General features: G+C 41.8%; 1 protein-coding gene across 1 annotated transcript in view; it reads right to left on the bottom strand.

Annotated features, from left to right (window-relative positions):
* Positions 1 to 14,216, bottom strand: part of LOC149225769 (alpha-mannosidase-like) — a 438,322-nt gene that overhangs the window by 244,096 nt on the left and 180,010 nt on the right. Inside the window, exon 19 of the mRNA XM_089380011.1 lies at positions 14,098 to 14,169. Coding sequence (XP_089236137.1) covers positions 14,098 to 14,169 — 72 coding nt within the window. The remainder of the gene's footprint in view (positions 1 to 14,097; positions 14,170 to 14,216) is intronic.

The raw sequence follows: 14,216 nt of genomic DNA on the forward strand, positions 1-14,216 counted from the left end.
ATGTTTGGGCCAAAAACATGAGGCATTTTCTACATGTGATGGATGGAGATGATAGAGGATGGCGAGAAGAATCCAACGCAAGGAATATCATCGAAATCCAAGTTGTAGAAGATGAGATATGAATTTTTGGAGATAATGGTGGGTTTTTGGACTTTCAAGTAGGCTTGAGGTAAACTTGTCCAAAAGATGTGTCTCTTCAAGGAATTCGTGGAGCGCTTGTTTTGGATATAAATAGAAGTTGTATGTAATGTTATTTCCATCATCCCAAGTGTATTCAAACATAGAAATACACCTATCTATGGCAGCGAAGTACAGGAGGAGAGGACAAGTTGCTTTGAGGACTATTTAAGGGTAAATTGCCTCTCATTACAAGTCCGACTCTGAAGCAGAACGGGCCGCATGAGGAGGTGAGGTTTCAAGGTTGTTTTGTGTATGGTTAAGGTGGCATCTTCCCCTTCTATTAGGCAACAGTAAAAAATTTTATTATGCAACAGTAAAAATTCTAAGTAGAATATCTGAATGCCAATCTGGCTATCCTCTAGCAAATAATTTGGCCAAATAATTTTGGAGAAATTTTCTCCCTTCTGCAAATTATCTCGGCCTTTCTCTGACCTGCTCAAACCCCACTAACAAACTCGGCCTCCAGGAATTTGTATTGCCTTGCCTGGAAAAATCATATGGCCTGCTAGCTAGCTCCAAGTGAGTCATCCTACCTCCCTTTGCCTCTGGAAGAAATTTGCTTGCCCTTCTGGAGCTTGATCTTGTGAGAATTCCTACACTCAAGGAACCCCTACTGCAGCAAATCTGAATCTACTTCACCTACTTGATTTTAATATACCTTCATCAAGTTATTTTCTAAATATTGAAGCAAATTACTTCTGCAATCTACACTAATTAAATATCTGATCTCATGAAACAGAAAACAAAGCAAAGAACAAGATACATAGGGCTCTCGACATAGACCCTACATGTGCCAATGTAGCCTTCTAGAGGATTAGGACCCTGTATACGGAGACCAAACCCACGATGGAGACCATTTGCAATCCTACATAAGATCTAATGCATCCCCTAGCCTTCCAGTACAACAAGTCATTAGAGAAATCGAGTAAATGAGCTTACCAACCATGGACCACAGGTGGGGACTTCATAATGGCCTGCCCTTCCATAATGGGCTTCGGGATGTGCCAATGTCTCCTAAACTCCAAATGGGGTTAACCAAGTACCTTATTAGTTGGTTTCTACTTCTAAAGGGGATAATATATTCAAGGTACATCCTTCAAAAGGTGGTGGCATGTGACAGATAGGCGAATGAAGTTGGTGATGAGAAGGGGCAGCCATGGACCACATGTTGGGGTACAAGGGTAGCTAATAAAAGGGAAGCCCACACTTGGGTTTATAATGTATAGGAGGGAACAATCGTGGTACATGAGGTGCCCCGACCTTGATTTTTCCACCCTTCTTTATATGTCTTTTGCCTTTTTATGATTTTGTTTAATTAACTGCTTGGGGCTCAAAGAGTAAGAGCATGATGCAAAAGATATAGTAGTGAATGCCCCCTTTAATGGTAGGGTGGTTCATTGCCCACCAGGGGTTGGGACAATCATGGATTCCTATATGACGAGGGAGGTTCATAGAACCTATAGGAACCAAGGTGATGGCAACGATGATGGGGTACAACTCATGTATTCGTTTTTTCCCGCGTGCTAAATGTGTTTGTCCCGACCATCTTTTGCATTTTGTGGCACATTTTCCTATTGAATGTCGCCAAATATGCTTTTATCCTTCTTTTTAGCTGCATCAACCTCCGAGGCATCATTCCAGGCTTGACCCAAGGTGGGGGGCAAGGGGAAGGAATGAGCTAACCCTAGGTGGACCCAGTGGAGGAATGTGGACCCAGGTGGGAGAAATGATGAAGGGGGTAATATAAGTGGATAAGGGAGAGGGACCACACAACCAAAATCGGGTTTTCCTGTTAAATACCATCCCTAAAGCCAAATGGTCAGTAAAAGAGATCCCACAAGACTAGAATCCAAGGTTAATATCCAAAAGGGGGCTAGGGGACAGGAGCACAGACCTAGCCCATTCTTTCTGCCAAATCCTCCCATTAATCCATGACTAGACATGTCCATGATAAGCAAACTAAAATACTCAATTACCAAATGACAAGGCATAACTTTAGGTCTGGGAAGCCCACCTTCAAACATATGATCATGGCAGATGGGCGAGGGACCACATGGCTGGCTCATGTGGCGGAGAAATGGCACAATGAGCTAGCTGGTGGCTGCAAGGGGCTGCTAGCTACCGGCTGAGGACCATCTTGGATAATAATAATAATAATAATAATAAAAATCTCCTAGGAATATCACCCACAAAATGGTGGGTAACAAGCCCCTAATTAATATTTTAATGTGCAAATAACAACTAAATAGGTGACAATCCCACCAAATAGCTCATATTTACAAAATAAGCTTTAAAAGTTTAATGAAGCCAAAATGATGAAATAGTGGTACAAATGGGCCATTGGAAGCCTAGACTAGTCCTCTATGTGCCAAATCGAAGAGGAGGGCTCTCAGGATGATGACCAAGGGGGTGGCCCCTTGGTTTCCAATCAAAACATATTTGGTGCTCCCAAGTGGTTGTGGGGGCACAATGAATGGTCTCATGGGTCTCCAACTACATCAATATGTCAATACTACATCCATAAAGGCCAAAATGATGATACAAGCCCTCCCATGTCTTCCTAGGTGAGGCAAATCTGCGTCTGGGCCCTGGATCATATACCAAGTGTCTAATGCAAGTATGTAGCCGGTTGGGCAATGTGGTCCAAGCTCATCGTCATTTCTACATGAGTGGGGCATGAACAAGCCAAATGCAGTGCTAAAGGATCCCATGGTGTGGCAATCAATGCTCTGCTGTGGAGGAGACCCATGGCTCTCAGCATTCACCCTACAAGTGCCATCATGACCCTCTCAAGGGCTTGGATCCCATATATGGAGGCCTAACCCAAGGAGAAGGCCGACCTGCAATCCTTATAAGATCCACTGTATCCCCTCGCCTTCCAGTACAACAATTTCATTAGTGCAATTGAGTAAATGAGCTTACAAATCAAGGAACCAAGCGGGCACTTCATAGTTCCTTGCCCTTCCATAACGGGTTTTAGAATGTACATGTGTCCCCTGAGTCAAGAATGAGGCTAATAAAGGACCCTATTAGGTGGTTTCAACTTCTAAGGGAATGACATATCCATGGTACACTTGTGGGGTAGTAGGGGAAGGCTCCAAGCCACGTGCCATGGTACAAGGGTAGTTATAATGAGGGAAGCCCACAGATGGGTTTATAGAGGTAGGACGGAGCAACCGTGATACATGAGTTACACCGACCTTTGTTTTTCCACCTTTCTTCAAATGCCTTTGGTCTTTTATTGATCTATCTTTATAACTACTTGGGGCTGAAGAGAATGAGAGCATGATGTGAACGATATAGCAGTAAATACCCCCTTAAGATTGGGTAGTTCATCGCTGAACAGAGGTTGGGACAATAATGGGTTTCTTAATGATATAGGGGGCTCATATAGTGGCCCAAGGAACCAAGGTGATGGCCATGATGACAAAGGGTAGAGCTTATGTTTGGCTTTTGCCCATGCACTAAATTTTTGTCCCGAATATCTTTTGCATTTTACGGTACATTTCCTGTTGAGAGTGACCAAATTATGCTTTTAAATTTCTTTATAGCTGCATCAACCTCTGGGGCATCGTTCGAGGCCTGACCCAAAATGTGGACAAGGAGAGGGGGAGGCTAACTCCGCGTGGACCCAATGGAAAAATGTGGACCGGGATGGGAAATATGTGAAAAGACGTTATAATGAGCGGAGAGGAGTGATGTATGTAGCTTCAGGAAGTGAGACCATGCAATCAAAATCGGGGTTTCCCATGTAGTGCCACTCCTAAAGCTAGTAGCCACTAAAGGAGATCCCACAGGACTAGGATCCCAGACTAACCACCAAGTTGGACAAGGGGACAAGAGTACAGAGCAGGCCCATTCTTTCTACCGAATCCCCCCACTAATCCATGTCCAAATGTGCCCATGATAAGTAAGCAAAAATACCCAATTACATAATGAAAAGCCATACCTTTGGGTTTGGAAGGCCCACCATCAAACATACTATCATAACTGATGGGCGAGAGCACATAATGGCCAACTCAAGTGGCAGAGAATGGTGGCACATCGAGCTATATGGTGGCTACAAGGGGTTGACGGTTGTCGGCTGAAGACAAATCAAGTTGAAAATTTCTCCTATGGGTGTTGTTGTTGCCCGGATTGTACAAGCACCACGACAACTGCACAGAGTGGGGGTTGTCACTCTGATCCCCGCCCACTCTGTTCTAGTTGTCTCCCAACAGCAGGTTATGGGGGGTAGTCCCTATGGAAATGAGGTGAAGGAAAACAAATTGGGAACTAGCTTGTTTGGGAGACACAAATGAGTGACCTAGCTACTTTGTAGAATTTAGCAAGATTAATGATTAGATTAGATTTTAAGTATGAGACCAGTTCCTTATGGAATCACAATTCTTGCTTATTATAAATTAATGCCAAGTAACCGGATGGACATCCGTTGCTTAATATGATAGACTATCCTATATGAAGATGCAATTCCTAAGAACTAGGCGAAACGCAAGGGTGTTGGTTAGTTTTAGATTAAATGCCTAGTCTAAGTTGAACCTCCCCCTTAATTGTTTTGAGAAGTAGTCTTCAGAGTAGGTTGTGAGATGGAAACCAACAGGAAGCAGGTAGTGGCATGATTAACGATACATCCCCCTGTGTTCCAACCACTAGTGCCTCCGGCGCTACAAAGACTGTGGCTCTGGCGACTGCAAGGTCACTGTGTTAACCACTAAGAAGGGTTGAATCCCTCAAGCAAATTGGAAAAGGGTTTCCCTGGGAGTCTATTAACCAAGCTTATGCTTGGAGGTAAGTTATTAATGCAAAACTAAGTACTATAATGCTTGTGCAATGATGATGAGTGAAATTATCTTGAGTTGAGATTGGTTTGTGTTACTGAAGTACTTAATGTAAATTATCTTGTAGCAAGAGTACTTAACAATGATTAGATAACAATCTTAAACAAGATAAGTGTTTAAAGATACAAGTGCAAGCTTCAACTTTAGATTAATCCACAAGATACTTAACCAATTCTTGTCAAGAAATTAGAGCAATTTATCCACTTATCAATTAGCCACAAAGCTACAAGATGTCAATCACAATTACCAAAGATGTTTCCAAACAAGATTATGTGTGATCTTATCATTCAATGCCAATTATTAAGAGATACTCAATTGGATTCACAAGACACCAATATGTCCAAGAGACTTATCTCCAAAATGATTTATGATTTAAGTGCTTTAGTGAGTGAGCCTATTAGATGTGAAATATGAATTCATATAAACTCACAAGAAAAACACAATGTTAGCCACTTCCACAATATAAACGCTAGGAACAAGTAACAACAAAATATAGAACTATGAAAACACTTATGCACTTTATGTTCCAATGATCTTTTTATGATCAATAAGTGACTATTATGACAGCAGTAAGAGACTTATGACAGCAGCAAGTAAATATCAAATTCAAAGTGCATATGGTTGCCCAATGTCACAAAGAGTAACCCAACTACCAAATAAACTTAGCCAACTCAAGAATCAAATGTATTAGCCCTCTTAAGATATAGTATTCAGTGATATATCAGATCTGAAGTAACTTATTACAGCAATAAACAAATCAGTAGATCAGGAAGTTAATGGTGTTATAACAAGTGCCTAATATGCCCAAAACTAGGAAAATTTTGCCAAAATTGAAAAAATCAAGTTTTAGGGCTTTTAGAGTGTGTGGTTCAGAAAATTTCAGAACCGATTCAGTGATTTATGCAGAAAATTCCAGCAAGCAAATATTTAGATCTAAGCTAGATCCTAGATGCCCAAGTGGCCAAAATTTAGGAAAATTCAAATTTTGCAAGTTTTTAGTTATTTTGACCAATTTAAATGTGATTTTAGGGCTATTATATCACTGCTATCACTGTTGTAATAAAACAAAGGCAAAATGAGGGTTTAGAGAGCAAACCCTAAGCCTAAGGCCTTGAAGATGAACTTGCCCAAGTTGCCCAAAATTTTGGAATGAAGATGCTTCCTGAAAATCAAACTTTTGAAGCCCAAAAACCTGCAAAACCACCAAGTATTCAGTCCAAAAAATTCAGGGATGAATTTAGGGCAAACTAGGGCCAACTCTAGGCCTAATAGGGCTAGCGTTGAGGAAAAAAGAGGTTCGGAAGGCAGACCAGAAGTCAAAAATGGCAAGAAGAGATTGGGAAATGCTAACACTGGGGGGAAAGCCTCAAAGAACTGGATGTTGGGGCCATCGGGCAATTTAGGGCCCTAAAGAGCCACGGCTAGCCCAAAGGGCAGTCGTTTAGGGCAAAGGAGGGGGATCGAGGCTCCTTAAAACCACGGCCATCCCTAAAAAGGGCTGAAACCCTTGATGCAGGGGGTTTGAGGGAGGACCAACACCCTTAGAGGCTATGGCCTGCCTCCAAGAGGCAAAAAGGGCTGAGACAACCCAAGGGAAGGGAGAAGCTGGCCCTAGGAGGGTTGGATCCAGGCCCGGAAGGCCTAAAAAAGGAAACCCTTGCTTCAAAAACAAAAAATAAATAAATAAATAAAAACAAAAAATTCTCTTCTAGATCTGAATTTTGCTGCAAAATTCTCAATGGTTGGCTCTGCAAAAAATTCTAGAGACTAGATCTTACCCTCAAGGGCCTAGATCTAGCTCTACTTCAGCCTCTTCTCTTGACTTCATTAGATCTCACCTGGAAAAATGAAAATAAAACACCCAAAACCCCAATTAGCAAAAATAATTTACAAATTTAATCTACAAAATTATTCACAAAATTTACAAATATACAAGGGTTTTGAAAATTAAATTTTTGGAGAAATAATTTTTTTATGGTTATTTTCTTTGATAAATGATTAAAAACACTTTAGAAACCCCATGCACACTATAGCCTTAGCGAAGATTCAATCTACCACATAAATATTCAGGATCCAAGCAAAGTTGATCTCTACCCACAGTTTGTGAACTTGGAGACCAAGTACTGAAGTACCTGCAAACACTATGTATTTATTTCAAGACAATCTGCTAATCATATGGCGAATCAAATCACCTAAGATTAGCTTGTTGGAATTTCTAAGTCTAACTGTTAGAAACCCTTCATGTACTTTACTGATTTATTCCTACCTACTTGTTCTGTTAATTAACAAGTTATTTACCATGTAAATACTGGAAATAAATACAAGTACATGCTCAACACATCACAGATCATCAACTAAAGGAAACAAAACAAGCACACAAGTGACACCATTTTTTTGGACCAATGTCCCTGAAAAAACCCAATGCAGGAAAATCAGTGCAGCTATCTGAGGGTTTTAATTATTGAGCAGTTTCAGAATACAATCTAGGTGCCAAAACTAGCTCACCCAAGAGAGAATAATCTCGGCAGTAGTACCTCTCAGTCGGAGACAGATGTTCCGGCAGAAACCTTGGATAATCACTCTGGCAGCTTCACAGCTCCAATAAGCCCCACGAAACCCCAGCGTCAACCTCTAGGGATAATGTCAGCCCTTTTTGTCCCAGCATTTGCCCAGCGTCACTCTCGCTTGGCCTGCGTCAGCCTCTAGAGGCATTGTGTCAGCCCTCTGTCCCTCTGTGTCACCCACGCTGGCCCTTTGAGGCACTGCGCAGCTCCTGGTTGCCTCTGCGTGAGCCTTGGCTAGCTCTGCGTGAACCCCAGGCTTGTTCTGCGTCCCACTCTCGGCTACTGCGGTGATCCTCCTAGTGTTATATCTACCTCTTAGCTTTTGTATTCACTGCCCCTCAGCTGCAACTCTGATCACTCTCTTGACTTCCTCAGCAAACCCAGCCCCAGAAAGTCAAAATCTTGATCAACTCGGTGTGTTCTCCAAGTAACCCTCAAGCCTCCTCTTATACTTTTCTCGTTGACAAATCAACAGTCGAGATTAAGTCCCTAATCAACGGCTAAGATTAGATCTAGCTTGATCCATGACTTTTGGACCATTCTAACACAGTTTTATATTAATTCACATTAATATTTTATTTTCCCTAAGTTTAGACTTAGGGACTCCATTAAAAATATTAATTATTTTAATATCTCCCAAACTGTTTAGAATCTGCCCAAACCCTTTCTAGGTATTGGAGATCTCATGTGCCTTAGCCTCTCCACCAATTTTCGTGGCTAGAGCACATCCGATGCTACCCCAAATCAACACTCCCTCTTAGCAAGGACTGTGCTCTAGCAATACTCCTCACTAAGTATCACCCTGATCATCCGGCATCGGTCCCTGTGCTAATGCTAGGCCTGCTGCCCATCATTTGCACTGTTGCATCCTGTATTGCTACCCATGGCCCTGCCACTGCCACTGTTGCATCCGTACTACAACTCCCTCTCATCATGTTGCATCGTGTTGCACATAGCACTGTCACTGCTAACTGTTGCACTACAACTCAGTCACTGAGAAGTAAGTAACTGATCTCCCAACTCTGACATCTTTGTCAGGCTAGAGACACCCATGATGTTGAAGCTCCCTCTGTCGCTGACAAGTGCTCCCTCTCTGACCTCTACGCTGCTGCAACAACTCCCTGCATCTCGCAACGTTGCACACCTCTCTGTGCCATCCTGCACTAGTGCAACACTCCCGTGCTTCTCGCACTGCTGCCTCATGTTGTCCTGGGAATCCTGCACTGTAGCTCCCTCTATCACTCCATCTACATCCGTCTCTACTGACATCCGCCAGTACTGCTACTCCTCTTCGGGGCTCCCGTAGCAAGGTCTAATCCAAGAGGCTAGATACCTTGAGGATCCTGCCCCTCATCACCTGTAGTCCGTCTAACTACAGCGCGATGTCTCCCCACTTCCGCTCAAGTGGTGTGTGTGCACTCATGGCATAGTTATCATCTGTCTCCACTTCCTTCTATGCCCTTGTTGGCGTAGCCTTGGTCTCGGAGGCCTCTCCCTTGCTCTTCTTCCTTGGACACTGGGTCGCATAATGACCCAGCTCCCCTCAATGGAAGCATTTGACCTTGGAGAGGTCCTTCTTTTATTTCTCCTGCTTTCCCTCAGATGCTAGGGTAGCATCCACCTCCTCCTCCTTCTTGATTCTGATCCCCTTGTCGTTGCTTCCCACCTTGCTTAGCCTTCTGATCTCTTCTTGGCGAAGAGTCGCCCACATTTCCTCCCAATCTGTAAGGGTTGCCCTACCCAGTATGCTCTAGACAAACATCTCCCAGTCTTCTGAGACTGCGTTCAGGGTTGTTCTCACCATCAATTCTTGATATGGCGTGGCTTCTATGGAAGTCCACTGATCCCGGATCTCCTTCAATCGACCGAGGAAGGGGTCGATCTGTTCTCCCTTCTGCATCTGGTATGACCGCAACTGATTTTCTAGTAACATCCTTCTCTGCACAGAAGTATGCTGGTACAATTTCTTCAGGGCCACCCACATCTCATTTGTCGTGTCCTTTTCGGCAATATGGGGTACTACACGGTCCTTGACCCCGTTAAGAATAATGCTCTTGGCCCTCGCCATTGCCTCCTCGTACTTGTCGTTATCAGCTGGTCAACTGGGATTGCTATCGTCCTCAAGATGAAGTGATTGACACGATTCCTATCTAGGATGGATAAGATTCTGGCCTTCCAGACGACGAAGCTTGAGGCTCCGTCCAGTCTGTCCTAGTCTATTACCCCATTCACTGCCATCTCGCTACTCCTCTACTTCCCTCCTAGAAGTTCTTGGTGTGACTCCCTCTAAGCCTCAATTTCCCTCCTAGAAACCCTTCTGCCAATGTCGAGATGTCCCCATTCCGATCGTTAGTGCAGCTGCACCACTGATCCAGATTTCTTGGCTAGAAATCCTCGGTAGCAACTCCCTCCTCCTTGTTCTTGCCCTGTTAGGTATTGTTCTGACTACGGCACCCCACCAACTTCACTCTGCAACTTACCCACAGCCTCCTAAGCCCCAGCAAACTTAAGGTTCAAGCTTCTAGGCTCTGCGCAATCTCGGCACCAGCAAAATCCACACCTCCTGGCCACGGGAGTTAATCCTCCATGACTAAGAAAGATGACCGCGCACTGCGTAGGTCGAGTCTGCTCCCCTCTACCACTGCGTTGATCCTCTTCCTGGCTCAAACTTGATGACGCAAGCACTGCATCACCCCTTCCTTGCTGCTTCTTTGCTAAGAACAACTTCTGTCACTCAAGACAGCTGTTTTCTGTTGTTGTTGCTCTACTCGGTTGATATCCTTAGTTTTCCTGTGATCTGTAACCACCCTCTAATACCATGTTGGAATTTCTAAGCCTAACTATTAGAAACCCTTCATGTACTTTACTGATTTATTCCTACCTACTTGTTCTGTTAATTACCAAGTTATTTACCATGTAAATACTAGAAATAAATACAAGTACATGCCCAACACATGACAGATCATCAACTGAAGGAAACAAAACAAGCACACAACTGACACCATTGTTTTTGGACCAATGTCTCCGGAAAAACCCAATGCGGGAAAACTGGTGCAGCTATCTAAGGGTTTTAATTATTAAGCAGTTTCAAAATATAATCTGGGTGCCAAAATCGGCTCAACCAACAGAGAATAATCTTGGCAGTAGTACTTCTCAGTCAGAGACAGATGTTCTGAGTGAAACCCCGGATAATCACTCCGACAGCTTCACAACTCCAATATGCCCCACGAAAACCTAGGGTCAGCCTCTAGGGACAACGTTAGCCCTTTCTGGCCCAGCATTTGCCCAGCGTCACTGTTACTTGGCCTACGTCAGCCTCTGGAGGCACTGCATCAGCCCTCTAGCCCTCTGCGTCACCCACGCTGGCCCTCTGAGGCACTGCGCAAATCCTGGTTGCCTTTGCATGAGCCCTGGCTGGCTCTGCGTGAACCCATGGCTGGTTCTGCGTCCCTCACTCTCGGCTACTGCGTTGATCCTCCTGGTGCTATCTCTGCCTTTCTGCTTCTGTACTCACTGTCCCTTAGCTGCAACTCTGATCACTCCCTTGACTTCCTCAGCAAACCCAAGCCCAGAAAGTCAAAATCTTGATCAACTCGATGTGTTCTCCAAGTGACCCTCAAGCCTCCTCTTATACTTTTCTCATTGACTAATCAACGGCCGAGATTAAGTCCCTAATCAACGGCTAAGATTAGATTTGGTTTGATCCATGACTTTTGGACCATTCTAACACAGTTTTATATTAATTCACATTAATATTTTATTTTTCCTAAGTTTAGACTTAGGGACTCCATTAAAAATATTAATTATTTTAATAAGAGCACATCCGATGCAACCCCAAATCAACATAGCCCAAAACTATCAATAAAATGATTTTATCTCCATCTAATGAAAAACAGATCTTACCATTTATCAGCACAACATAAGAAAGCCCATAGTCAGTACATACCACAAATCAATGAACATGGAACACCTTGAATTGCACCCCAAAGTCTTTATTATGATAGAAAAAATAGTTTCCAGCGAGACAATAGTTTACATGAATGCTTCAGCAACAATTTCTTAGCCAGAAATCAGATGACTAAAGACTCAAATGACCCTCTAATTTATAGATAAATCCTCCAAGTGAAAAATAACAACTAGTTTCCTTGATCCTTGTCAAAATAATTTTGGTCATCGAAAAATACTTGACCATCTTTTAATCTTAGCTATTGAATTTTTATTTTTGAGGAATTTTCGAATTTATCATTTAATTCCATTTTTATTAACTCAAAATTAATTATTTTGAGTTAATTTCCTCAAAAAATTGACTTTGACTTAACCTCCAAGGTCCAATGGTCCAATTTTTCTTGAAATATCCAATATTCCCTTGGTGGAGGACCTCCAAAAATTATTTATTTTAAGACCCACGAATTTTTCACTTGAAGAATTTATTTTTCCCAAGATATTTTAATTTGGCTCTAATTTAATTAATTTTCTAGCTCAGGATTTAATTTTATTTTGCCAAAAAAATTATTTAATTGACACTTGAGGAGATCTAATGTTTTCTTTTCACCCTCTAATATTTTAATTGCGGTGTGTAAGTATGAGAGACCATGCATTAAAATATTTTTTACATAAGATTTACAATTCAACCCTCAAAGGGGGAATACCCGTTTCGCTAAGACCCTCAAAATACATACCCAAATTATGACAAAATATTATTTAGTAAACCAAGTGATTTGTAATAAAATAATTTAACCAATTAGCTTAAATTATTCTCAAATCACTTTTATATAAGACTTTACTAGAACAATAGAGCTCACCTAAGACTTTGACGAAAAATTCCACCCTAGCTTTGGGATGAGGCTGGAGGGAAAAACTCTGTCAACCATCTATGTTTAGAAACACAACTGAATCAGTGAGACGAAAAACCTCCTAAGATGAAACTCTCGCCAAAGTAATAGGTTTACCTAGGTTGTGACATATATTCACGACCTTACTAGCATCATTTACATTACATAACTTGCAGAATGTGTTTACAATGACACATGAATTGTTGATAGATGATCCGATCCTGTTGAAAAAATTGGTACTTCCGCTTCCTTGGAACTTTGAAAAATATTGTGCAATAGGTGTCACCCATTGGTGGTGGGTAACATGGCTCACACGTGTTTTTATTTTGGCATACTTTACTTTTGAGCTAGTGGGTTGGCTTGTAACCAAATTTTACATTATGTCTATTCAAAAATCAAACTTGTGTAGGGGCTTTTAGTCATAAATTAGAGGTGATATACCTCATATAAGTAGAGGATCACCTCTCTCACTTTATCATCATCATTTCTGTGGAATTTGGCCTCTCTTAAAGAGACTTGACTTTCTCTTTGTACTTTGCCACTTGTGGTGATGTGATCTTATGTGGAATTTGGCTATTGGACTAATGTTTGTTGTGGAGAGGTCATTTTAGGATTGAAAGAAGGCATGTTCTTGGATATATTGTGATTATTTTTGTTGAATATATTTTGTGGCTGTGCATGTAATGAAATATTACTAGGGTTTCTATTTGCCTTTCCTAAATGCATACTTTTACATGAAATTGCATATTGCATGGTAAAAAATATCACCCTTGAAACTGCACTTGTGCCCTTTCTCTTAGGCCTGTGCATCAACACAATATCCATCTCCAGCTCCCTTGTTGTGAGTCGCATCAATACAGCCTCCCTACCCATCAGTCTGTGTCTCCTACTGTCATTCTTGCTGCCCATCCCTCTCCCCCAACACATACCGTTGCAAAATCACTTCAAATATATGGACAATTTACTTGCTGCACTCATTGATTTTAAGTTGTTTATCACACAGACTTGAATGTCATTCTCGCAGATCAGTCAAAATTTTATGCATATGTTGGTAGATTTATTGCATATTTTGAAGGATTCAAGACTAGATCCATGCTTCTGATCCACTGATTTGGAAGGTTAAGTAACAGATTTTGGAGTCTGGATCAGCCAATTATCCTAGAGACATGCCCCAGAACTATCATGCACCAGCTCTGAAGTGAGGATTGTTGTCGGTAACAGTTGCAGCATTCCTAAACTGTCCAATCAAACCCCTTGGGATTAATTCCCCAAGGTGAAAAGGTGATCAATAACACTGCCTGTCTGATTTTGGATTAGGAGTGGGACAAACTCCACTTTGAGAGACCATGGATGCTACAAAATCAAAGGATGCCCACTAAAGATAATGAAGCCCACAACTCAGAAAATGTAGGGTTCTGAGACTTGACATTTACATTAAGAAAAATCCTAGTTTTGATATTTTATAGCCCTAAATTGCTAATATCTTTCCATTGAGAAATTGTACTTTCAATTATTGTTATCTTTGAATGTAGATCTAGCTAAAAGTTGAAAAACCATTTAAAGAATTTCTCCAATATTATAATGTCGCAAGATTTACCAACATTTACCAACAGCACAATGGATCCACAATGACACTCATTATATATTTAAGATTCTAAATGATATGCAGTTGTGAAAACAAACCTGTGACACCCATGGGGAAAACTGTTGATGCACTTCACTCACTAGGTCTCCCTTTATAACTGACTGAATAACCTGTCCATTCAGAAAAGTTGCTAAAAGTCACCACTTGTTAGAAACAC

This window comes from Pinus tabuliformis, chromosome J (assembly GCF_031772625.1).
Source record: "Pinus tabuliformis cultivar Carrire ecotype Pingquan chromosome J, CPIR1, whole genome shotgun sequence".
Classification (NCBI taxonomy): domain Eukaryota; kingdom Viridiplantae; phylum Streptophyta; class Pinopsida; order Pinales; family Pinaceae; genus Pinus; species Pinus tabuliformis.